Source organism: Medicago sativa, chromosome 2 (assembly GCF_051527215.1).
Source record: "Medicago sativa cultivar Bolivia chromosome 2, Bolivia_mono, whole genome shotgun sequence".
In the NCBI taxonomy this organism is placed as follows: domain Eukaryota; kingdom Viridiplantae; phylum Streptophyta; class Magnoliopsida; order Fabales; family Fabaceae; genus Medicago; species Medicago sativa.
Window position 1 is genome coordinate 11,328,696 of NC_140750.1, and position 27,229 is coordinate 11,355,924.

General features: G+C 33.3%; 2 protein-coding genes and 1 pseudogene across 3 annotated transcripts; 2 read left to right on the plus strand and 1 right to left on the minus strand.

Moving 5' to 3' along the window:
* Window positions 1–5,667: 5,667 nt before the first annotated feature.
* On the minus strand, window positions 5,668–8,346 carry MUTE (basic helix-loop-helix (bHLH) DNA-binding superfamily protein). Its single transcript, XM_085748792.1, has 3 exons — window positions 8,188–8,346; window positions 7,385–7,783; window positions 5,668–5,985 (listed from the first exon to the last, which is right to left on the minus strand). Exons 1-3 carry the CDS (start codon window positions 8,281–8,283, stop codon window positions 5,893–5,895), a joined length of 588 nt encoding a protein of 195 aa, XP_085604918.1. The 5' UTR covers window positions 8,284–8,346; the 3' UTR covers window positions 5,668–5,892.
* Window positions 8,347–19,323: 10,977 nt separating this feature from the next.
* LOC146944521 (protein FAR1-RELATED SEQUENCE 5-like) lies at window positions 19,324–21,919 on the plus strand. The gene is made up of 2 exons (XM_085748793.1): window positions 19,324–21,483; window positions 21,575–21,919. The coding sequence occupies exons 1-2, from the start codon at window positions 19,408–19,410 to the stop codon at window positions 21,653–21,655; spliced, it is 2,157 nt and encodes a 718-aa protein (XP_085604919.1). The 5' UTR covers window positions 19,324–19,407; the 3' UTR covers window positions 21,656–21,919.
* Window positions 21,920–24,986: 3,067 nt separating this feature from the next.
* Window positions 24,987–26,706, plus strand: LOC146944522 (putative aspartic proteinase GIP2 pseudogene; annotated as a pseudogene). The gene has a single exon (XR_015025955.1). The product of XR_015025955.1 is annotated as a putative aspartic proteinase GIP2 pseudogene (transcript).
* The last annotated feature ends 523 nt before the right edge of the window (window positions 26,707–27,229 follow it).

Below are 27,229 nucleotides of genomic sequence, written 5' to 3' on the forward strand. Positions count from 1 at the left end.
AGACTTTTAGATTGTATAGAGTGAATTGTTGTAAGCATGATCTTTATCTTTGATTTATCATTTTCAACATATACATAACTTAAAATGCTCAAAAATTCATTTGAACTTAATCACAAATCATTTTCTAAAGTTAAATTTAAGTGTCCGTGTGAAGTGCCTTTAAACTTATGAAAAATTGTTTTTTAAGTTCATGCAATCGCTTGCCGCATTGGTGTAATCGATTACCACCATTAAAATTCCGTTTTTTGAACGTTGGAAAGGTGTAACCGATTACCAAAACATACTAATCGGTTACCACATGTTAAAATGCATTTTTTTTTTATGAACTGGTGTGATTCAAATGCTCAGTAATGGTGTTCTGCTTTGTGGACTTTTTCTACGGGAACTATAAATACATTTGACATCTAAACACCAAAAACCAAATTTCATATTTAAAAAGTCTAAGATCAAATATCACTTTCTCGCTTAAACTTTCAAACTTCCATTTTTGTGAAACCTTTATTATATTTTGATATCCAAAAAGGTTTATGAGCATTAAGTTATATTCATTTGAAAGTGATATTGATTTGATAAAGTCGCACAAAAGTTCTTCAACGTTTGTTAGTAAGAATTTCATCAGTGTTTGGTGAAGATTCTTGTTCAAAGGTTGTGAGAATTTCATCATAGAGTTTGGTGAAGATTCTTGTTGTAAAGATAGTGGAGTTCTATCTTAGTTGAGTAGGAAGATTGTTACAGGAATCTTGGGGGAGAGGTTTGCTTGTAACAAAGATTCTGACACAGTGAACTCTTTCACGAGGTGTGAAGGGGTTGGACTACCCATAGGTTAGAAGGGGAACCTATATAATCTCTGTGTCTTTTTCTCTTCCCTACTCTATTTATTTTTCAGCATATCGTTCATATATTCATCGCACTTTTTCGAAAAAAATAAATAAAAAGAACCTTAAAATCTATAAAATAATTGAAAAAGTCTTAAAACCTGATTCACCCTCCTAGGTTGCACTCTAAATCCGACAAAAATCTAGGTTTGAATTTTGTTGCCAATGTATGAACTTCGTTGGTGAAATATATATGCTACACTCCTTGATTTTTTTTTTTGAGTCTCCGTGATCCAATCCATCTAAACTTTTTTGTTGTTTTTTTTTTTGTTTTTGTTTTCATTATACGATTAAACCGTGCTACAAATTTTAGCATGTACCGATACCATAGTCCATAAATTTAATGCTAATGTTTTTTGGAAAATGTTAACAAATGTCCTTAGAGCACTTGATAAAAAGTTTAAAGAAGAATTTTTTTTCTTGGGATTAATGTTTTCAACGAGGTTGGATCCTCTCATTCTCTATTTTGTGTCTTTCTCTTTCTAAATTTTAGAGAGAAGATCAAGAGAGAAAGAAAAATATGATTAAGAGTGAGGGAATATCAAGAGAGAAAGACACAAAATCGAGAAGGAGAAAAGAAGGAGAGAAGGAGAAAAGAAGAGGATCCAATTCCGTATTCAATACATAAAAATATAAAAAAAAAATAACTTTTTCCACATAAAAATGATGAGTTATTTCCATTTAAATCATTAATAAGTGCCCTTAGGACACTTGGTTAGTGAGTGTTTTTTCCACGTCTCTTTTAGTTGTTGCAGCCATAAATTGCGGAAAGGGGGGGTTTGTTGTCTCTTGATGTTATTAAAACTCGATGGAAGTTGGTGCCAATTACTACCAATTGTAGGTGAGTGCACAATAAGGGCACTTGGGCACTAAATTTGGTGAACATGTCACACTTCACTCAACAAGCAGACTCTAAATTCCCGAGTTTATGTTCCATTTCATGCGTGTTTCAAGTAATTACTCCCTCCCTATCATGGCTGAAATGAATAAACTTTTCTTAAATTCCTAGTTCAAGTCGCACCAGACAATCATGGTTCATCACTGAATCAAAAGGATAAACATCATGTCGAGAATTACTAGCAATAGTCAACATAGACTCTAACTGTCATATGTGCGGTTCCATTGCATTCCTTAACGAAGCAAACAACAATTTGCTCGTGGAAAATACAGTGACATTGAGTTTTAATGATATTGTCGATTTTAATATATTTTGTTGATATATAAATAATTAAAATAAGTTATTTTGATTAGAGATAATGATTGAGAAAAATAAAGTCAAAGTCATTAGAATCATCAAAATAAAAGTTATGAAGTGGATCCTCAGTTACTTAAGTGGAACCTCACAAGAGTACACAATACTACTACTATGAGAGAAAAGTTTTCTTTCTTCATAAAACATCCATAATCGGCCGGTCCAATAGATTAAGAGGTCTGAAACAAAATTTTTAATGAGACATTTTAAAATATTTAGTGGAGTTCATGATTTGAATTCGTGACTAAAGTATTTGAGGTCTGTACTCGTGAGCTTATCTCAGTTATTGATATGAACAATGCATTATATATGTAAGGTCCGGGGTTCGAATCCCGGCCACCACCAAAAAAAAGTATTTGAGGCCTTTTCAATTACCAATCAGAATGGTTAAGTTGAACCCATGTTTTACAATATTATATATTTATGGCTAATGTTAACTTGTACCCTCAAGGCACATGTTAAGATACTCATTATAGAAATACACATATCAAAAGGCGTGCATTCAACTTCTTAAAAGTTGTTATATTGTGTTTTCCAATGCAAAATTGCTTTATTTAGGTTGCTTAACATGTGCCCTTAGGGCACAAGTTAACCTGACCCAAATAAAATATTCTTATTTACTTGTTATTTTCAAAATTCAATAAAAAGTTAATTATTATTTTGTCAAAAATATCTTTAGTTATTTACTCCCTCTTCGCCAAACATTTTAACTTTTGGACCAAACATTTTAATTTTTGTTGATCTAAAAGTTTTTTATAAGTAGAATCGAAGAGAGTAATATAAATAAAACAATATATGAAATTAGATAATAAATTATTAAGGACAGAGCCGGCCCAATACCAAACAACCCAAACAAGGGTTTTAGGTCTCAAAATTTTAGATCAGAAAAGGGTCTCAAACAATTAATTTGCTTATAGTACTCTCTTCGATTCTACTTATAAAAAACTTTTGTAGCTGAAAATACACATTCAACACTTGCAAATGCTATCCACGAGAGCAAAGTCAACTTTAAAAACTTATAAATAATAACAAATGTATTCCGCTTATTTATTTCGTACGCGAGAGAGAAATGTTTTGATATAATTGTGTATTTTATTTTTATTTTTTTAAAACTTTGGGGAATGGATGTGTGGCTTTAGCCACCCGTAGCAACACATTGCATGCCCCTGGTGGGTAGTAGAACACTCTTCATGTTTGCTCAAATAAACTTTAGGTGATTCTTGATAATTTCATCAAATAAACTTTAGGTGATTCTTGATAATTTCATCTTTCCGGTTATGCTGGTTCATGCCTTTGATTGTCTTTGTGTTGTGCATGTATTTATTTTAGCACGATTTGTATTTGTATTCGTCTTCGTGTATCTATTTTAGTCTTTCTTTTTCTTTGTGGTTTATTTCGGGTGGTTATATTTATTTTGCTGGTTGCGACCTCATTTTTTAATCAACATAGTATTATTTTAATTTAGTTCAAATGTAACTAAAGGTCCTTTAAGTTTTTCGTTTTTCCCAAAGTGGTCCTTTAAGTTTCAAAAGTCCCAAACAAGTTCTTTTAGTTTTTGAATCGTTTCAAACAAGTCCTATTGTAGATATCATAGTTGGTAATTGCTTCCTTGAACTCATCTTTGGTACCAAATCTGGTTCCTAACACCCACTTAAAATTAGTCATCTTTTTAGGTATGGCAAATGGTGGATAATGCTCTTTGTTGCTATCATCTGAATCATCACCATCATCCTCTAAAATGACTTGTTTGAAACGATTCAAAAACTAAAAGGACTTATTTGGGACTTTTGAAACTTAAAGGACTTGTTTGGAACTTTTGAAACTTAAATGATCACTTTGGGAAAAACGAAAAACTTAAAGACCTTTGGATGCATTTGACCTATTATTTAAACAACCCAATACAAGAAGTGCTAAACGGGAAAGATACAACATGAACATTGAAAGCCACAACCGACAACCAACCAAGGCAAGAGAAAAACACCCGACGAAAGAAATCTCACAACCCATAAAACACTCCCAAGATTACTAAATGCACTAGCAAACCAACAAGGACAGCCAAAGCAAACCAACCATAAACACAAATGTGAAGGGGGCACATACTAAAACTGAAAAACCAACCAAAGCCTTTGAACAAACACAATGACATTACCATCCCATCTTAAGGTACTCTCTTGGATTCTAACACCACTCCTGAAATAAACATGAGCAAACCTTAATCTACTCAAAGACCAATGCCAAAAGACAAGTTTTATTTCTTCCACAATGTCATTAATACCCTTAAACTTATAATTAAAGATTCTCCTATTTCTTTTTCTTCAAATAACACAAATTTCTACATGCCAAATCATCCAATTATTGAGTTGCTTCAATCTCACTCTATCACTCCAACACTCACAATTCACAAACAAATTAATTGGGATGATGAAATTCAAGCCAAGCTAAGAGAATACCTTTCGCCACACAATAGATACCACGTTACAATGCAAGAAAAGGTGGTTTGACGTTTTCACATCATTATTGTACAAAGCATAATTTAACGAGACATGTGGGTTCAAAACATTATGAAATGTGAGGTTTACCTTTGTTGGAATAAGATCAAGGAGAACAATTAAGAGAAAGCAACCACTTTTAAAAGCGCAAAATTTTTCTTAAGGTATTCAAAATACCCCTCCTCCAATCTATTGGGCTCACCATCAAAAAGCAAACCCTCTTCTAACACCTTATAAGAAGATATAGCCGAAAAAACACCTTTTAATAATAGTGTGTGCTTGGGAGTAACAACTCATCCTCATTAATATGTGATCATCTTCCTCATCCTCCTCATCCTCATCCACCACCAAGCATCCTCCTCCATCCTCCTCTAAATCCTTTTAATAGTGTCCAACAACTCATTAATTAAATCATCTTCCCAATTGATATGTGATCTCCTCCAAACAAACGACCATCCCACCACACCCTCCGTCATACATAGGAGCATTTTCAACCCATTTGTCCCTCCAAAAACTCGTAAAATGATCATTACCAACTTTTCTCACCACCCCATTTTTGAACCAATTCCTACCCACATCCTCCTCTAAATTCATCAACTCATTCCATCACTTCGAAGCGAACCTCGACCTTAAAACTTCCGCCAACCCCAACCTCCCACCATTCCCCGACACCATAAATTAGTGAAAGTATCCCTTGTTTCACTTTTTCTTTAATCTATATATATTTTGCCATTAAAATTACACCTTTTCAACATAAATTACCGACACCAAAACTAGTGTGTGCTTGGGAGTTCAGAGAATGTTTTATTAGCATAATTCTCGTATAATAATAATGTTTAATACATAGTAATAATGACTCTAGTGAGGAATGTAAGCCTTGTGTACTATATATATTAACATAGTCTATTCATGACTCATGAGTTGTACTGTACTATGTAGCAAGAAAAAGGTACAGATAAAGAAACGCACACAACTCTAATATAATTTTAAACTAACATATCAATTACATACTTTCTATTGGTATCATCGAGTGAGTACGTGAATCAGATCATAAGCAAAAACATAATACACGCACGCATATATTACCATATATTGAGAAACATAATATTTTCCATTGTCATGAAGTTTATGACAAAGGCTATAACACAATTATAACCTAATATATTTATGGTAACTGAAGAAGTAGTTTCTGTGCATGTCACTCACATGCTTCTATTTTATGACAACAGTACACGATTGTAAATCGATACAGTCTCTTTTGAAATGCAATATCTCGTCAAACAGCAGTCAACTTCATAGCCTCTGAACAAAAGCTTTGTTGTACTTCCATAGCTAGTTCCTCCAAACTTAGTTGACATCCCAGCTCTATCTGTAGTAACAAATTATGGAAAAAAAAGAGGGTTTGATGAGAAGTATGTAAGAACCATGCAAAAGGCACATCTTGCAATCAATATTTTTTTTTTAGAACTAAATAAAAGGCAAAAATATAATGGTCACTATATTTGATCATAGCTATAATATATCCAATATAGTTAGATAAACATGCATGGTAGTAGTATACTATTAATTATAGGAATGTAGTGTATTATTTAGTACTTGTTCATTTATTATATGCATGACACGTAATCTCAGAAGAATGCATGTTGAATCTTTACGTGTGGATTCACGGGGAAGGAAACCGAAACCGTACATGGTTACTTTATATAACTGCGGAGTTTCATGTTGGAGTTTACATAAATGCTCCACAAAGCACCATTACTATTTCAATACATTAAATATGGAGTGAATTAAGAAGCGCATGAAATGCAATTTTTTTCTTAATTAATCCGTTAAAGATTGGATTACATTAGTAAGAGGTGTAGATAGAAGGGGCATTAGGTTGGAGGGAGAGAATGGATTGTGTGTGGTGTCCGGGAATGGTTGAGGTGGAACACTATTGGTATTTTATAGGTGTAGTTTTGTCCGAAGAGTTTGATATTTGATTTTTAAGTGGATTGAAACCGAAGTAATTTTTAGGTGGATTCAAAATACCGGAAAGGACAAACACTAATTTGGCATACAACAATTTTAAATATTTGGGAGGCCATGAGATTATTTTCTCCTCAAAGACTAATTAAGGATATAAAGGAGATTGTAAACTCCTACCTTGCTAGAAAAATAGGGTGCCATATGTTTGTATTTTGAATGGTTTTGGAACCCTCTTCTTTGGCTTAATTCCTAATCTAGGAGGTTCATTTTGTTAGTAGGGTATCTCTTTTAATCTTGCCTGCTTGTGGGTTAAGTACTTTTTGTACTTCTCTCTGTTATTCAATAAAATTTGATGTAAAAAAAATAAAAGTAAAAGGGTGTAGAATGGACAAGTACAGAACCAAGAAGAGCAAGTTACCTTCAGTGATTAATTAATTTATTAATTTTATCATCTTTCGTATCCTTTTAATTGCACTTTAATGTAGCAGCTATAAATATGGATAGTTATGTATATTTTTGTGTATGATATGACCCTACCATTTCATAGCAAAAGTGACGTCTTTGTATTTGATTCATCAAATTGGGTCCAAACCCTAATTGAACAAGCCTAAAAATTTCAGTTGCTTAGAGAACAGTAAAGTCAAAAGATTTGAGAATCTTATCTTTGTTACCTTAATCATTTGTTCATGTATTAATAATTACTATACCCAAGTTAAATAAAGTTGACGTGATCATTTTTTTTTTTTATAAATTATGAATTCATCAAATAATTATGAGAAGAATATAGTTGTGTGTTTTACCTTGACCACAAATTGGTATAGAACGGTCTCTTCCATGCTACTGATGTTAAGATGAAGAACTTCAAATGAAAGACTTTCTAAAACAGTTATAATCCTTGAAACTTGACCTGGAATTCTTTGAGAAACCACTCTCAAAATCACGTTTGGACCCGAAATTTTCACTTCTACATCTGCAATTGAAGAGTTGCAGCTTGCTCCTAGTTCCTTGAAAGCATTATTAGTCCCAATTCCACCGGAAGAGATATCAAATTGATGAAGTGTTGGCTGCAGTGTTTTTGGACTCGGACCTGGGCTAGGGCTTAAACTCTTCCTTCTCTTTTGGGATTCTAAAGCTTGAAGAACTTGGTGCAATTCATTGATGAATTCTATAACTCCCCCTATTATTGATGCTTGGTCTCCCTAAAATAAAAAAATAAATTGAGAACCAATCCATCACACACAAATTACAAAAAAAAAAAAAAGAATAAATCTCTCTAGTTTCCTCGTCATATATTTAGAGACAATTTATAATATGATTTGGTGTTTTTTCTTCAAAAAAAAAAAAATGATTTGATGTTTTTCTTCTTTAAATTCTTTAAATTTCTTTCGCTAATTTAAGATTTTTTTAGTAGTGAAATAAAAGAAAATATTACAAGAAAATGTTAAATTACGGGAGACAAAAAATATAGACAAAAAATGAATTTAGTCTTTACTAGTAAACTCTCTAATATTTAGCAATGAAATTAAAGAGTGGTTTCATGTTTTTCAGTTGTTCTTGATTCAATAGTGAAATAAAGATAGGGATGTAGATAATATATATTTACCCTTTTAATATAGAAACAAGGGGTCAACGACCTTAAAACCTTGAGATGTTCATTCATCTGTCTTCTCCTGTTCCTCTCAACAGCTATGTGAGACATGATCGATTGGTTCAAGATATACAACTATGGTTGAATATAGTTTTATTTTCTTTCTCCTTTTGGAAGCTACTAGTTTTATCTGCCCCACAAATCAAAGTATGTTCTATTTATATGAGTTAGCCAAAGCAAGAGTCCTCACAAAATAGTTAACTTTGGTTGGTAATAAATGCTATAGGTTGCTTTCCCGTGAAGTATTCTTTAACATTGTTTGCATATAAACACACGATCCTTCACTCTTTCTCTCTATTTAATTTCTTGCTTATAAACATTACGCGTCTCACGCTTATGATATTGCGTCAATTACATGCCCTCGTGAGTTAAAAGAGGGATGGTTATTTTCTCATCTTTCCCATGCATTTTTTTATCTTTATTCATGCATGCCTTGCCGAGATCTTCATCGCTCAACTTAGCAACTATGCAACCACAATTATGCCCAAAAAATGGTGGGTATGCATGCCATAAAAGGGAAAATATCGATAGACTCCGTTTAATTTTATACTCCATTTTACACCCTTACGTGGCAAAACATGATTAGATATAAACTTTTTCTCTCTTATTCGGGGACGGATCCATAAATTTCAATAAGTGGGGGTCAATGCATATATGTAAACGGTGATAACATTAAATGTCTTTAAAAAAAATGAATTAACTTTTAAAAAATTGCAGTAGAAAATATGAAAGTAATACTACTATTTTATTTAGAGTTTATCTATCATGTGCAATGTTGTACTACATGTTAAAGACACTAAAAATATCCTTAAAAAAAAGACACTAAAAGTAATACTCCCTCCCTTTCAAAATACATGTCCAGGTCAATCACTTCACATATGCCAATGCACAATTTTGACCGTTAATATATTTAATTATCTAAAGTAAAAAATTATAAAAATTTAATATTTTTAAAATATTTGTCGAGACAAATCAAACAACATCTTACATGCTAATATTTGTATTTATACATTAGTTAAAAAGTATGGTCAAAGTAAGTCAAGTGAATAGTGCACATTGTAAAAATTGGACATGTATTTTGAAACGGATGGAGTAACTTTTTATTGAAAAACAACAATCAATTATTAGATAGTTATATATTTAATGTAAAATGCACAAGTTCCAAACCAAACTTACCATTTTGAACATTTTAACATGTGTAAATTTGCACAGGATAGAAAAACTCTTTTAGCAAATACTCCCTCCGGTCTTATATATAAGAAATTTTGCAAAATTTTTTTGGTCATGTTTCTAAAACGGTCAAATGGATCTAAAGGTCCTTTAAGTTTTTCGTTTTTCCCAAAGTGATCCTTCAAGTTTCAAAAGTCCCAAACAAGTCCTTTAAGTTTCAAAAGTCCGAAACAAGTCCTTTTAATTTTTGAATCTTTTCAAACAAGTCATTTTAGAGGATGATGGTGATGATTCAGATGATAGTAACAAAGAGCATTATCCACCATTTGCCATACCTAAAAAGATGACTAATTTTAAGTGGGTGTTAGGAGCCAGATTTGGTACCAAAGATGAGTTCAAGGAAGCAATTACCAACTATGCTATCTACAATAGGACTTGTTTGAAACGATTCAAAAACTAAAAGGACTTGTTTGGGACTTTTGAAACTTAAATGACCACTTTGGGAAAAACGAAAAACTTAAAGGACCTTTAGATGCATTTGACCTTCTAAAAAAATATCACAACTTTTAAGGTGCAGTTATTGCTTAAAAGACTTTTATACCCCTTATTTAATGTTTATCTTTTTAATATTAGTGAGTGTATTTAATGGTTCATAATTTTTATGAGGGTATATTTGTAAAAATTCTCAAAGTTACACAAATAAATGATTGCATTGGTTTTGATGTTTCATGGTTTTTTTTTCTTCTTATAATAAGGACTAGAGGGAGTAGTTTACAATATGCCTTTGTTTTTCCTCTAGTGTACTCCAGTCATATTTATAAGAAAATACTATTTTTTAGGTTCATTGAATACATAATGTATTTATATATCAAATACATTAGGTATTCAACGAACCGAATATGTAGTTTTTTTTCTTATAAATATGACTAAAGTGAGTATTAGTTTTTTTATGTGGGGTCAACGCACAATTTATGTTGGAACAAAATATGTTTAACATTGTTACCTTAAGTTTTGATGGTAACAAAATATTAAAAGTTCAATAGGATATGCTAGTATTTGTTCATGTGTGCATGACCATAGACTAAAATTCATAACTCTTAATCAAGGTATTGGTTTTGGAAGAAAAAATTGAGAGCGAAATATTTTTCAAAGGAAGCTATTTTGCTAGTCAGAGTCTGAAGACCATCAGAAGCTGACAGTCAGAGTCTGAAGCCACCGCAGTCTGAAGACCTTTAGAGTCTGAACCTGAAGTAAATTATATTGGTTATTTGAAGACACAAGTTTGCAGATGGAGTAGAAGCCTAGAACAACGGCTATTTCAGAGGAATTAGAAGGCATTGGATGCTCATCCACTGAAGAATGGTCGGAGAAAGGACAATGGTACAATTGTACAACCATTACTCTCCACTATTGTCTGCACATAGTACTGCTACAACTGTGTCTCTGCTGGTTAATTCTCCATACAAGGAATGAATTTCAAATTATTCCTTCCTGGGACATTAATCAAATCAAGCAACAGATCATTGGTGATTGATCAAGCTTATACGACGACTCTTTGATGTGCTGGCAACTCTACAACGTCTCTTTCATACCTCTATATAAAGGAATGAAGACTTGAAGATTTGCACATACTCAACAACACTTTTACTGTGTGAAAACTCTGCTGAAATTGTTGTGCACCAAACACTTAGAATTTTTTATTAACTTTCATATCTTAGAAATTCTAGAGTCTTAAGAGTCCGATTTGATTTGTATTGTGAACACAATTGATTGTATATCAAGTGTTCAAACCAAACTTATTTCTGTGCAATTTGTCTGTTTAGAAGTCTCTTACTTTTGTATTTGAGCATAGAAAATCTCTTGCTTTTGTGCTTGAGTATTTGAAGTCTCTTTCTTTTGTGTTGAGCATTTGTAATCAGATTAAATTATAGTGAAATCTCCTTGGATGTGCAAGGAAGACTAGAGTACTTCCGGATTGTGGAAGGAACCAGAATAATTGCTTTGTGTCTTTCTCTTCTCTCTCTCTCTCTCTCTCTCTCTCTCTCTCTCTCTCTCTCTCTACTTTATTCGCTGCATTAGACTCTGAACATTAAACCAGAATCTGAACTCTATCAGACTCTGGACTTTGAACTTAGTTTAAAAAGAAGAAAAAAACTAACACAATTCAACCCCCTTCTTGTGTTTTTATCACCTTCAATTTAAAGTGGGGTCAAGATATGAAATCATACTATTATTGATTGAAATAAACTGAAAAAAGTGGGGTTAATTAATTGACCTCAATAGACATAAGGTGCATCTGTGCATGCTCTTGTTATTAGTCTTACATCATGTGTTATATGCGGGGATATGTAGGATTGGGTTGAGTGTAGGGACAACCCAAGCCCAAAGAAATTTAGGCCCCAAATTTTTGGGCCTCAAAAATAGGCTTGTAGTTTTAGATACATTCATTCCTTGTTATAGTCAGAAAGCAATCTATGGCGCATTGGCATAAGGTCACATTTTTTATAGCAATAGGTCACATGATCGACACTTTAGTTTCACATCTTCACGAATTTAATTGTTTTTCTTGAGTGTTGCACACTTAAGTCATTACAAAGTTTAATTTTTGACAAAAACGCTTCATTTTTTATTGACAATATTCATTATACTTACTTCATAAGTCCAGATTCATTATACTTTTTTAATTACAATTCATCATCATCATTATTGCCTCAAGAAATAAAATTAAATAACTTGACCAAAATACCTAAATAAATAAAATCAAATAAATGATTCATTATAATGTGGTTAAATTATATCTAACTATTTTTTTGTACAAAATTATTTATAGAGAAATGCTATGACTAATAATTTTAATAAATCTTTATTATTATTTTTAAGAGACCTCATCTAAATTTTCTCATTAGGCCACAACATACGTTGGGTCGGCCCTGGTTGGGTGTATATAATGGATGAAGAGGTGTCTAAATATAAGTATTTCCATAAAAATTAGGGATGTTCGGTGTGTATCTATCCGCTACGCATTGTGTTTTTTAACTTGATTTACGTCTAGTTGGTTTCTAATATATCACTTTTTTTAACCATTGTTGTATTATTCGTTTTGGGTTGAACTGTGGTTGCTGGATCAGGTTTTTGTCCCCTAACTCTTTTATACTTTCTTTTTTATTTATTATGTTTCCTATTGCATAAAAAGTTCAATGTATATATCAGAGTTTTATCTTTTCTTTCTGGTTCAAGGTATATAGTTGTTAAGATTAGATATTAAATGTTATTTGTAGTAAAAGAATATCAATTTTATAGTATAAAAATATATATAATTCTAGTATGAAAAAAAATATTCATTACATATTTTGACTATGTATATTATTACTTAACATGTATAATCATCAATAGAAAAAAAAATATTGTCCTTCAAAAAAAAATTTCTAATATAAGACTCATTTAAAAATTTGTGGATATTAGATAATCATCAATAGGAAAAAAAATATTGTCCTTCAAAAAAAAATTCTAAATATAAGACTCATTTAAAAATTTGTGGATATTAAAAAAAGTTGTTGCATCAATAAGTTTGTCAAATGTATATGTGTTATTTGAATAACCATTTGTGTGACAATTTTTAGAACATCCATAAATTTTCAAAGGAAAATAGGTTTTGACATGAAAACCAAAACAATAGAGAGAGAAAGTAAAAATCTAATGTCAGTATTAAAGAGAAAATTGTCATAAAATGGTTGTACAAATATCATTTCCCGTATATATGTGTGTCTATATATATATATATATATATATATATATATATATATATATAGTGAATTTTGATTTTGGTCACTAAAAAATTAAACTGAATGTTTTCATCCTCACAAAATTTTTTATTTTGTTTTTGGTCATTAAGGACCACTTTATGTTCATGTAAATGTCAAGATGTCAAGATTATAACACTTTTATGTTCAAATTATATCCATATTATTTTCATTTATTATGTTTAACCTTCATATATTATGTTAAAAAACATGTCAAAATTATATCCATTAGGGATAAAAAAATAAAACAAAAAATCATGTGAGGATGAAAATATCTCATTTTGTTTTTAAGGGACCAAAATTAAATTTTGGTATATTTATACTGATGAAAAGAAGAGATCAAATTTTACTAATTTAATGTTATACTAATGTTACATCGCTCAATATCGTTTTACCCGATTCATGTTTTTTAAATTTGACCGTTAGATTATAAGTACATATCCATGTAAAATTTTATACAAATCTAAAATTATTTGATATGTTACTGAGACCCACCAAGATTAACATTTTAAGAGTTTTTATTGAACACCGTTAATCTTGGTGGGTCTCAAAAATATATCAGATCATTTTAGATTGGTATAAAATTTTACATAGATGATCTATACGATATAAATTTAGGATCTTACAGTCAAATATAAGCAAAACTGGTCTTAAAATTCAAATGTATTGGATCTAAATTTTACACTAAATGCGTTTGACTTTTTTAAGATTCATTTTAATAAAATAAAATAATCTAATTGTTAAATATTACAATATTTATGTTCACATTATCATAAATATGTTTACATTTTGCTTATATTTATATATAGAAGAATTAAAAATAAAATATTCAAAATTATTAAATATTGCAATAAATATGTTCACATTGTCATAAATACGTTCACATTCAATTTATACAAAAAAAATCATATATAAGTACCCCTTTTAGGATTAAACTAAGAAAAATAAACCTTTTCTCTCTAAAATAATCTCTCCCTTCTTCACCGTAAACAGTCTAAACACCCAACAACCCTTTGCCTTTTCATCCAAAGTTTTTGCCTTCAACATGTAGACAACATTAGGTGGTGGTGCGACGGACGGCTTTAGCCATCCGCACCACCCTTCCCTGCCGGAGCCTGCCGCGCCGGTGGTTTCTTAGTGGTGGTTTTCAATTTTTTTCCTTTCTCGTTCGTTTTTCATTTGTGGTTGTTTGGTTTTTGGTGGTTGTAGACTGCCACCAGAACCACCCAGAGCTGGTTTCCACCGTATTTACTTGCTGTTAAGTTTGCTAAATCGCAACCCATCTTGTTCCTTTGGTAACAGACTAGTAAGCTTGTGTCTTTTGCTAGCTTCTCGCTCGATTGAAGTGGCTCAACCCCTACTTCGTCTCTAGCTTTGTTTTGTGATTCTAAGAACTCTTTGGCTGCTGGTGGAAGAGGTGGTGGTGCTGGCTATGGAGTGGTGGCTGCTGGTACTGTCACGACATGTGGTGGTGATAGGGTGGTGGTGCTTCAGATTTAGACATCAACATGCCTTTTTTCAGCCGTATCAGCTCAGACTCCTTTCCTTGCTAGCTTGTCCACACAAATCTTCTCCGGACATCTCGGTAATCTTGAGCTTGCTGTGGTGGTGGTGGATTTGTCGCAGATCTGTTTTAGAGGTAGTGTTGCTGCGCCGGTGGTGAGGTTGCGGTGCTGTTGGGTGGTGACGTGGTGGCGGTAATGTGTGGTGCCGATTGTGTCTGTTTTCGGGTTGAAGGTCTGTCGGCTGTTGGTGGGTGGTTTGGTTGGAGGTGACAGGGTGGTCGATAGTGGCGACGGACGTGGGGTGTGGAGGGGGGATGTATGGTGCCGATATGTGTGCTCTGTTTTCGACGACTGCAGGTGGAGCGACATCTCTTTCATTCACGTTAATCCTCCTTCAACTAGCTCCTAGATCGTTTGTCGTCGTAAGGATCGTGGTGGTTGTGGTTGTTCGCGTCGGTGGCCATGGTGCTTCAGATTTTGCTTGTTTGGTGGCAGACCCCCTGAGGTCACTATGTGTTCGTCATTTTTACTATTTCGATGTTGTTTTCTGTTTATGTGGTGGTGTTGAAGTGGTGGTGGTGGTGTTTCGGTTGAGGTGGTGGCAGTGGCTTTGTGTGGGGTATCGTGCTGTCTTAGTGAGGTTTGGATGAGTGGTCGTGGTTTTTTTGGACTCAGATTTGGTGTCGGAACAGTTTGCGGACGAGACCTTTATAAGGGGGTTATTGGTGTTGTTTAGGTGGAGTCGAGTGTTTGTTGGGGTGATTTCTTTCAGAGGTTACCTTTGTTACTCGGGTCCTTGTTCGTCGTCACTAGCTCTTGTTTGCGTTTTTTGGGTTGTTAAGTTGTTTAGGGTGTTTGGAGGAAGCAGGTCCCTTTGTGTTGAGCCTTTTCCTTGTGATATGTTTGTTGTTTGCACCACCGCTTATCATGTCGTTTTGTCATCCTTTTTGTGTGCTGGTTTTCCGATGGACCGATTACTTTTGCTTCGAGATTGGGAGTCGGTGTCTAGCTGCAATCTTGTTTGGCGTGATTTGGTGTTTCTCTAGTGTACCGGAGGTGAAGGGTGCCCTTCTGATTTGGTCTGAAAGTCTGGTGGTCCAATCACTTTTGAGTCGAGATCGAGAGTCAGTTCTTTGGCTCAAGTTAGGTTTTCGGCTTTTTATGGTTTCTTTCGGTGGATCGGAGATCGGGAGGTGGTGGAAGCTGAATGATATTTCAGATAGGATATTTGCGGATGTGGCTCAACTTTGGTGTTAAAGACTGGGAGTTTTATTTTGAGGGGTGTTTTTCTAAGGGGGTGAGTAATGTCGATGGGTGGTTGGATATCATTTTTACAGTGGTCGTGTTCGTGAAAGAGTCTAGTTTAGGTGGTGACGTGTATTTTGGTGGGTGTTGTACTCAGGGGTGTTTTTAGGGTGTTTATTTTTGGGTGTTCCGCCTATGTACGACACCTTTTGTTTGTATTCTCAGTTTCATCAGTCTCTGTTCGTCTTGAGCAGGGATCTGGTTGTTAAATAAAATTTGTTGTTTCAAAAAAAAAAAGTACCCCTTTTAGGATTATACTTACAGTGAATCAATCTCATTATATAAAAGAAGTAGAAGAATTTCATTCCTCCAAAAATTGGGCGGGAAGTTGATGAAGAACTTCTTTTAAGGGGCATAACAACATTACAACAAGAGTTATTGATTCAACTTTAAGCAGAGAGTTCATGTGTATTATTGTGATGATGTTTGTGATGGGGATATGTAAGTAAGTGAAGATACATTTTATGTTTATGTAAACAATGTTGATTTTAAGATCACATGCCCATTACAAACATCACAATAACAAAATTGAACCCATTGCTTAACAGTTGAATCAACAACTTCTGTTGTAATGTTGTTATTCTCCTTAAAAGAAGTAATAATGCAAAAGATTATTTTGTATGTTATACATAATGTTCAATTTTCTTTGGATTTGTTGGTGATGCAATAGTATTTTTAGGACTTAAAATGTGAAGAAGATCTCTTTCTGCAAGACTTGGCTGTGTTTTGATGATAACAAACACACATCACAAAAGAAGAAAAAATATGGAGGCACAAGTTGAAAATAAGATAAAGATAAAGACTTTTAGATTGTATATTGTGAATCATTGTAAGTATGGTATTTATCTTTGATTTATTATTTTCAAAATTTTTATAACTTAAAATGCTCAGAAATTCATTTGAACTTAATCACAAATCATTTTCTAAAGTTAAATTTAAGTGTCCATGTGAAACAAGCCTTTAAACTTGTGAAAAATTGATTATTAAGTTCATGTAATAGATTACCATATTAGTGTAATCGATTACTACCTTTGAAATTCAATTTTTTTAACGTTTAAAAGGTGTAACCGATTACCAAAACACAGTAATCGGTACCACATGTCAAAATGCATTTTCCATGAACTGGTGTGATTCAATTTGTTATACATAATGTTTCTCCCCCCCGCGGTTGCACTCTAAACTTACAAAAACAAATTCTTCATCAAATTCTCGCCCAACTTTAGAGGAATGAAGTTCTTCTTCTTTCTTACAATCTTGCACTAATTTCAACAACTTTAGGAGGCTTTTTGTTACCAAATGATTTGATAATGCTTTAGTCATGGATCCACCTCCATAACCACGATGGGAAAATTCATAAAATCCTTGAAGATGGAAGGAAAATGTGAAGTGAGAGATAGAGAATGTAAGATTGAGATAGCTTATGAACATAACTTAATTGCTTCTTAGAAAAAATGGGCCAGTTGAAATCAATATTGTCGAAAATATGTTGTTTTAATCTTGACCATTGATAAAGTAGAGCTCAATGGTCAAGATCACCACATTATTTCTTCAATTTTTTCCCTCAATTGAGACAACCCATTCCCTCGTATGTGTGTGTCAAAATTCAAATATTGTAACAAAATATGCGGATCAAAATAAAGACAACTTTTTTATGTGATAAGATATAAAATCATACAATTTTTAATATGCAATTTTATATTTTGGAGCTTAGATTAGTCATCAACTTAATTAGAGTTTTGGTCATATAATATTGGTTGTATCAATTAGTCAATAAATTTATCATATATTACTCCCTCTATAACAAAATATAAATAGAAATTTGGCATATTTCAGTTGTAAAAAATAAGCAAAAGTTGATCAATAGGGATTAAGAGTTTAGTCGAAGGAGTCACGCTTCTACAATGAGTCAAACCAAAATTTGAATCCTCGTTATAAAAGATTAGCGAAAAGACGGTCATTCAGTGTCCGTCTTTCCGCTCTTTTTATTGCGCTAACGTTTGAAAATTATGAGTGGTGTTTTTTTATTAAATTTTTATTTTGATTAAAACTAAAAATCTAAATGTTTGTTGCTTTCAAGTTATAATAAACCAAACTAACCATTATTATCTATTTCAATGACACAAACAATATAACAAAAACAATATAATCTAAATTCTTTTTTTTAATGACACCAACAAACGACAATCTTTATTATAGAAAAATTTATTTAAGGGTATAATTGAGATAATGAAAAAGTAAGTATAAATATACTCATCTAGTTTGTTACACTTTTTAAATGATAAAGGAAAAAACAAACGCACACACAATATATATATATATATATAGGGGTTTGCTAGGATACACCCACTAGTTTTTATTAAGGTGTGTTTTAGCAAAGATATAACTAAAAAGTTGTTAAATACACCTTAAGGTGAATGTTGCTAAAACACACCTTCTAAAAAATGAGTGCATCTTTGCTCCATTTCACTTTGCTCAATTTACCCCATTTGAAGACATGGATGTGTGACATGTGGAAAAAATAAAATCAATGGCTGTGATTAAATGGCTTGGAAAAATCAATTCTTTAATGAGGAAAACGAAATACGCGCGCTCTGCTATCAAACTCTTCCTCTTCCTTTCTCAGAAAACTTTCCACCTTCCTCCCCCATAATCATCGAAGCCACCTCTCCTTCCCATCGGCTCCGCCGTCACCTCTCCTTCTCTCTCGCCGCTGCACCTCTCTCTTGGCCTCCGTCAACGTCATGAGCGAACCCCATCATCCTGCTACCAACACTAACGAACCCGCCGCCGTCTCCGACCATCCCTGCGCCGCTGCCATTCTTGTTGATCAAGGTAATATAGTTTGCCTTCTCTATTTTATTATTTGCCGTCTCTTTATTACATGATGTTGTTTTACGTGTTGATGAAAAATTAGTTTCTAGGTTCACTTACGTGATGCATCATTACTTACATGATATACATATATATATATATATATATATATATATATATATAGCTTTATGGTCACTATGTGTGTAACTTTATATAATCACCATCCTTTCCCCCAATGTTTTTTTAATAGTAATAGATAGCTTTATGGTCAACAAATTCTTATGCAGTCTAAGTTTTCTAGTGGCTTTTTGCTGTTATGTTGTTTTTGTTCAATTGTTGTCAAAAAATCATCAGTTGTTTCTGTTTATGTTGTTTCTGTTCAGTTGCCGCGACTTCAGAATGTTGTTTTCTAACACTGTTATCATATATTCATGTAAGTTTATGTCTGAAATCGTCACTTATGGTGGCCTTAATTGTAAATTTTGGTTTTTTCAGATTGTGTCAATAAATTGGTTAACAACATTCATGAACAAAATGTGCAACACGGACAAGGAAGTATTGCCAACAATTTACCTCACTTGGAAATGAAGTTTGATTCTGAGGCAGCGGCTTATGACTTTTATAATGAGTATAGTAAAAGAATTGGATTTGGTATTCGTCGAGAATATGGAAATAAAAGCAGAGTTGATGGAGTTTTGACTTCAAGAAGATTCACATGCTACAAAGAGGGTGTACGAGGTGTTGACAAAAGACGTCAACCAAAAGGGGAGCCTAGAGCAGAAATTAGAACAGGATGTTTGGCGCGTATGGTTATTTCACTCGATCGGAAGATAGAGAAATATAAAGTTGTTGACTTTATAGCTGAACATAACCACCAACTTCAACCTGAGCATGTTCATATGATTTGCTCTCATCGACGCATATCTGAGACACAAGCATCACAAATTGTCTTGGGAGATGAATCTGGATTAAGACCAAAAGATTTGCATGAATATATATCCAAGCAAGCTGGTGGAATACAGACAGTTGGTTTTACAAAAAAAGACCTTACGAATTACCTTGAAACCAAAAGGAAACAGTCACTAAAGTATGGTGAGGTGGGTGCATTGATGATGTATTTCAAAAAAGAAAGTGAAAATCCCTCGTTCTATTATGACTTTCAAATGGATGTTGAAGAGCAAATAACAAATATATTTTGGGCGGATGCACAAATGATAAATGATTATGGGTATTTTGGTGATGTTATTACTTTTGACACCACATACAAGACAAATAAGGGTTATCGGCCGCTGGGAGTATTTGTTGGACTAAATAATCACAGGCAAACAGTCATTTTTGGTGCAGCATTGTTATATGACGAAACAATCCCTTCTTTCAAGTGGTTATTTGAAACATTTCTCAAGGCAATGGGTGGTAAAAAGCCAAAAACCATTTTGACGGATCAAGACACTGCGATGGCTAAGGCTATTTCTTTAGTTATGCCAGAAACATTTCATGGATTGTGCACTTGGCATATAAGACAGAATGCTTTACGGCATGTGAACCACTTATATCAAAAGAGTTCACAATTCGGTTTGGATTTTGAAGCATTGATAGATGTACATGAAGATGAGGGTGAATTTTTGAATGCTTGGAATTCTTTACTTGTTGAGCATAATATATTGGAAGGGTCGTGGTTGCATACAATTTATCAATTGAAGGAAAAATGGGCATGGACATATGTCCGGAAAACATTCACTGCAGGTATGAGATCTACTCAATTAAGTGAGAGCTTTAATGCTGATTTGAAGAACCATTTGAAGTCTGATTTAAATTTGGTACAATTTTTTACACACTTTAAAAGAGCTGTTAATGGTAAACGAAACAAAGAGTCAGAAGCTGAATATGAGTCAAAACATAAGCTGCCTAGATTGAAAATGAAGAAGGCTCGTATGCTCATACAAGCTGCAAATGTTTACACTCCTAGAATATTTGAGGAGTTCCAAGAGGAATATGAAGAATATCAAGACACTTGCGTAAAAGATTTGAAAGAAGGTTTGTATGCTGTCACAAACTATGATAATCCAACGGAGAGGATAGTTATGGGAAATGCTATGGAACAAAAAGTTTCATGTGATTGTCGTAAATTTGAGACACATGGCATCTTATGCAGTCATGCTTTGAAAGTTTTAGATGTCATGAACATTAAGTTAATTCCTGAAACCTATATACTGAAGCGATGGACAAGAAATGCAAGGTTGGGAAGTGATCAAGATTGGAAAGGGAGGCATGTTGAATTAGACATAAAAGCCCATTTCATGAAGCGGTACAATGAGTTATGTCCTCGAATGGTTAAGTTAACCAACAAAGCTTCAGAAACTCATGAAACTTACACATTTTTGTCCAAAGTTTATGAAGAGTCCAGCAAAATAATTGATGATATGTTGGCCAAAAAGTATGTGGATGGAGAATCAGAGGGCATGGTTCATGTATCCATATCAATTGCAAATGATGAAATTGACAATGTGGACACCGTTGGTATGGCAAAAGGCATAGCTAATCGAGAAAGTTCACGCAAGCGGAAAAAGCGATATAAATCTTGGATTGAGAAAAAAGATAAAAAGACAAAGATGTGCTCCAAGAGAAAGAGATCTGGTGAAAATTTAGTACAGTCGTTACCGGTAAGTAGTTTTTATCTATGTATTAAATTTTAGTACAGTCGTTACCGGTAAGAAACCATATTATTTATTTATCTTTTCTTACATTATGCAGCAAGAAACTACAGTTCAAGCGACACAATCAAGTCAAGTTGGCAATGGAACTCAACATCAAGCTACAATCCAAGAGTCATAACCAAGTCAAGCTGACACATACATTCACATTCGATTGGCTGTTGAACTGTTTTTGTTCCTGGTTTTTATTTGCTGGGCTGTTTTTGTTCCTTCTGCTATGTCGTTACCTTTGTGGACACTTATAGGTGTTTTTGTAAGTTTATAGGTGCTGATTTAAGAGTCATGGCCTTGCAACATGTTGCTAACAGCTTTTACAGTTTTCGACCAAGACCTTAATTCAAAACCTGAATCATTATATGACAAATTGCGGTGTTTTTTTTACTTATGATATTATGTGCTGCTGCTATTTTCAATTTCTGTTCAACTGCTTTTGTCAAATTGCGGTGTTTTTATTACTTATGATATTATGTGCTGCTGCTATTTTCAATTTCTGTTCAGCTGCGTTTGTCAAGTTGCGGTGTTTTTATTACTTATGATATTATGCGCTGCTAGTATTTTCAATTGCGGTGTTATCATTAGTTGAAGTATTCCAATTACGACGACGTTACTAATTAAAAAAACCAATGCTGCGACTTCAGAATGTTGTTTTCTAACACTGTTATCATAATAGTCATGCCTATCAATGGAAAGAAAGGGAAATATATCAGTTTCGAGTACTGATGTACTCCAAGAAATATGTTTGTTCATAAGGGGAAATATATCAGTTTCGAGTAGTGATGCGTATCAATGAAAATTTCGAGTAGTGAAGGAGAACCACCTATGATTAATTATGTATGTTCATATAATTTTAATCAATTTGAAGACAGGACAGAGGGTTAGAGCACATTGAAACAATCTTTAACTCTAGCTCCAGCTACAAACCAAGACCAACATAAAATTTTAATAACATCTAAAACAAGCCTTGTCAACCATAACCACCATAAAGGGGCAAACTGAATCAAGCATTTTCATTTTATTATGAATTCTTTTGTATGGGTTCAGAAATTAAGAACGTAAAATATGGACAATTGCACTTCCTTGAGCTGGTGTTGTTGTATCAGTATAATCTTGATTCAGGCTCGCATCAGATAGTTTTTTTTTTTTGATCAAGCAATGAAAAGCATTAAACTGACAGGATTGGGCCTGAACCCTTGACAAAAGTTATCACATTACAACCTATAATAAGGCAAACCAGAACCATCTATAAGAAACAAATGAAGAATAAAAGATGGAGGGTTATTCCCCCATTGTGATGAGAATGTGGATATGCATCAGTCTCATGTAGAGCTATGGGAAAGAACATGTGTTTTGGAATGTGTCTTGATCCCTTCCTTACTATTGTCCTGTTTCTGTCTAGGACTCTTTTGTTTCTTTTGCTGCTTGCTAGCTTTGGAGGAGCAGGCCTTAACCAAGTTTTCTTCAAAATATTTGTTGCTTCCATCTGTGTTGTCAGTGGGAAAGTCTGATTCAAAGCTGTCCTCATCCACTTCATCCCCCCAAAACTTCTTCAGAACCTGAACACTTTTGACTTAGCATGCTGAGATTGAAATTTGGTCTGATGAATCTATATTGCGTTTTTTCAGAATTCAGTCTTTTGCATTGTAGTATAGTGTGACCTAGCACCTTACAGTGAGAACAATATGCAGCGCATCAGATAGTTTGCAATTGCAGTAATTCACATCTTATCCCATCCATTAGTTAACACAAATAATAGGAGATGGAGATTTTATCGTTTAGCTCAGTGTTAAAAAATTCATATGGATTCCATATTAGGGACAAACTACATAGTTGCCAAAATTGGGAATTGAGATTCATTATTATTGGATCAAGCCAGCGTTAATCCAATGAAGGTCACTTTGCAGAGAACAAAGTCATAATCCATGAAATGAAGCAACTCAATTCTTCTTAAATAATTTTTTTTATGGAATGGATTCTTTCTTAATCAGAAGGGGGGAGAGTGCGCCAGTGGATGGAGGGAGAGGTGCGGTGGCGGCGGCGGCAGTGGCGGCGGTGGCGATGGGAGGGAGAGAGAGGTGCTATCTGAGAAGGAAGAAGGAGAGTTTGCAAGCGCGTGGAATTTGTTTCAGAGTAGAGAGCGCGTAGGATTTTTTCTCATTAAAAAAATTGCTTTTTCCAAACCATTTAATCACAGCCATTGATTTTATTTTTTCCACATGTCGCACATCCATGTCTTCAAATGGGGTAAATTGAGCAAAGTGAAATGGAGCAAAGATGCACTCCTAAAAAATAAGTGAGTGTATGTTAGCAACTCCTATAGGCATTTGCTAGGATACACCCACTTATTTTTTAGAAGGTGTGTTTTAGCAAGTTATAACTAAAAAGTAGTTAAATACACCTTAAGGTGTAGCTTGCTAAAACACTCCCACATAAAAACTAGTGGGTGTGTTCTAGCAAATCCCATATATATATATATATATATATATATATATATATATATATATATATATATATATATATTCATATCATGTTTGTTACATTTTTTAAATATTTAAATTTATTCTTATCTATTTGTTACATGTGTTATTTGTATAGAAATTTGATGACATTTTTTAAAAGAGAAAAAGTCATCCCAAAAGAGTTGAAAGATATTATTTTCTTTATATATAGTATAGATACCCACAAATTGGTAGGGGAAAAAACAAAAATTGTTTCTTTAAATGAGGTGAAATGATATTTGTAAAATAATTTTATGACAATTTTTGGGACAACTTTTCATCTCTCTCATACTCTCATTGTATTCTTACTCTTTCTCTCTTGCTTTGGTTTTCATGTCAATATCTACATTTTTTTTTATATTTTTTGTTGTCCGATAAGTTGTCCAAAAAGTGATTAATTTATCCTTAAATGAGATATGTGAAAGTAATGTAATTAGTGGATCATGCTAATATTTACCCTAAGGAAAATGTTAAAGATTTCACAAATAATAAATATTTATTAAGACAAATTAATTTTGAACTGTTTGCAAAATAAACTGCCACAATGTCAAATAGATAATTTCTGTTTTTAGTCTACTATGAAATGTCCCATTTTCCATAAATAATTATCCTTATATGTGTGTAAGTGATTAATTTTGTTATGGAGTACTTTACATGTTTACTACAAGTTCTAATATTGATAAAATTGGTGTAAGTTATATCACAATGCATTCTCTAGTTCAGTGGCAATATCTCTTATTTTGCTTAATCATTTTAGTACCAAGAACCAAGATCGATATTTGTTGAAACATTTTTGTAGAATAATTGAATTGCATATATGAATATAAAATGTGTTTCTTGATTTCTTGATGAACCTACAACTTGTCAACTTGAATTTGTTTCCAACAGCTGGCAGATATTGGAGAGCGTGCATGTAGCTTTTTACATGCAAGTTGGCAGAATAGGGAAGCTTATGATGCAGTGGTGCAGCAGACAGTAGTGATGCTTATCACAAATTTCAGTGTGTGTCTGTGCACACACTCTCACTCAAGCTCAATCTAGTAAACAACAATTGTTCATGTCAGATCAGAAGAACTTAAAGAAGATTAAAGAGGAATATTATAATAGCATTTCAAATCTAGTAAATTCAGAATGTATTAAATTATTCACTGTCTTCATCATAGATTAATTTCTATAAAAAGGAACCCTTCAGACTTCAGTCATGCATTAAGCATTCATCTTATCCATACATTGAACTCATAATGGCTTCTTTTGCAACTCTTTTCTCCCTCCTCACAATAGCCATTCTCTCATTTTCTTGTTCATCACAATTCATCTTACCTATTGAAAAAGACCCATTAACAAATCTTTTCTACACCTCAGTTGGCATAGGAACACCTCAACAAAATTTCAATCTAGTGATTGATCTTGGAGGACCAATCATATGGTATGACTGCAACAAAAACTATAACTCTTCCACCTACCATCCCATCTCTTGTGACTCCAAACTTTGCCCTAAAAGTATTGGATGCACTGGCTGCTTTGGCCCTTTCAAACCAGGTTGCTCAAACAACACATGTGCTGCTAACATAATTAACCCATTAGTTGATGCTATTTTTGTAGGTAACACTGGCAATGATGTGTTGTTCATATCACACTCTAAAGTCTCTAACCTACTTTCTGGATGCACTGAATCAGAAGTGTTTACAGGTGATGATGTTCCTCTTAAAAACTTACCAAAAACTAGTAAAGGTATATTAGGCCTTGCAAGAACAAAACTTTCACTACCAAAACAGATTTCATCATCTTCTTCTCATAAGCTTCCTAACAAGTTTGCTCTTTGTTTACCATCTTCAAACAAGAAAGGATTTGGTAGCCTCTTCATTGGTGGGATACCCCAACAAAGTTCTTTTTTCAAGTTTCAACTCACTAAAATTCCTCTTGTTATTAACCCCTTTAGCACTGCTCCAATATTTACTAAAGGTGATGCTTCTTATGAATATTTCATTGATGTGAAATCAATTAAAGTTGGTGGTCAAGTTCTAAACATTAAGTCTTCCCTTTTGTCCATTGACAATAAGGGAAACGGTGGAACAAAAATTAGCACCATGAAGTCCTTCACTGTGTTGCATAGTTCAATTTATAACACTCTTGTTAGAGATTTTGTGAAGAAGGCTTCTGATAAAAAAATAAAGAAAGTGGCATCAGTGACACCATTTGATACATGTTTTGATTTGAGCACTATTGGTAGGACTAAGACTGGATTGGATGTGCCAACTATTGATTTGGTGCTACAAGGGGGTGTAGAGTGGAAAATTTATGGTGGAAATTCAGTGGTTTTGGTGAGTAAAAATGTTGCATGTCTTGGATTTGTGGATGGTGGTAAAAAGCCAACAACAGCAGTTGTTATTGGTGGGCACCAATTGGAAGATAATCTATTGGAGTTTGATTTAGTTTCATCTACATTAGGATTCAGCTCTTCCCTGCATCTTCATACTGCAAGATGTTCTAATTCATAAGCTAATTTCTCTCGTATTTCTACTAAGTGAGATTATGAGTTTAATTAACTTTTGTTCTTTCCATTTCAATTTAATTAGATCTACGGTTGTAACTTTTTCCTTTCTCTTCCTGTCTGAATTTAACAAAATGTCACTTAATGTTGACTGAGAATTAATGAAGTGCATCCATTTTCGCTTAATTTGTGTATGATATGCTAGTTCAAAGAGAATTCCCTCTATTTCAAGGCTGGGATTACTACAAGAAATTTTAGGATTACTGGTGAAAAAATCACCCAATAACGCATAAAATTTGTCGTCAATATTACCTGCGGATGAACCCACCTAAGTTGGTTTGGTGGTGTTGTCTTGGAAAAAAATATTAAATATACTAAAACATCAAATATTTTAAAATATAGTTGAAATTTTAAAACATCAAAAGAAAAAATCAGCAGGATCTAGTATCAAACATGAATGTAGTGTCACGGCTTCCCCTCCTCAAATTTTATGCAACTTAAGAGTCTCAATGCAAGAAAATATGGGACAATGTGTCTATTATGATTCACACACTGTGGGTGAGAGAATAAATTAGAGAGGATAAAAGTTTGGTATTGAATAATTAAATGATGAACAGCTGTATATATTAATGAATTAAGTAACACAAGAGTCCAGGCCTCCGAACTAGTATTGGTGATATACATTGCTAAGAATTATGGAACATTGGAT

What these genes read in the sequence shown, in the direction of transcription:
- LOC146944521 (XM_085748793.1), top strand. Translation starts at nt 19,408, where the DNA reads ATGAAGTTTGATTCTGAGGCAGCGGCTTATGACTTTTATAATGAGTAT. An exon ending in ATTTAGTACAGTCGTTACCG is followed by an intron (nt 21,484 to 21,574) that starts GTAAGTAGTTTT and finishes TACATTATGCAG; the next exon opens with CAAGAAACTACAGTTCAAGC.
- MUTE (XM_085748792.1), bottom strand. Translation starts at nt 8,283, where the DNA reads ATGTCTCACATAGCTGTTGAGAGGAACAGGAGAAGACAGATGAATGAA. An exon ending in CTTGTTTCTATATTAAAAGG is followed by an intron (nt 7,784 to 8,187) that starts GTAAATATATAT and finishes TTTTTATTTTAG; the next exon opens with GGAGACCAAGCATCAATAAT. An exon ending in TATACCAATTTGTGGTCAAG is followed by an intron (nt 5,986 to 7,384) that starts GTAAAACACACA and finishes TTGTTACTACAG; the next exon opens with ATAGAGCTGGGATGTCAACT.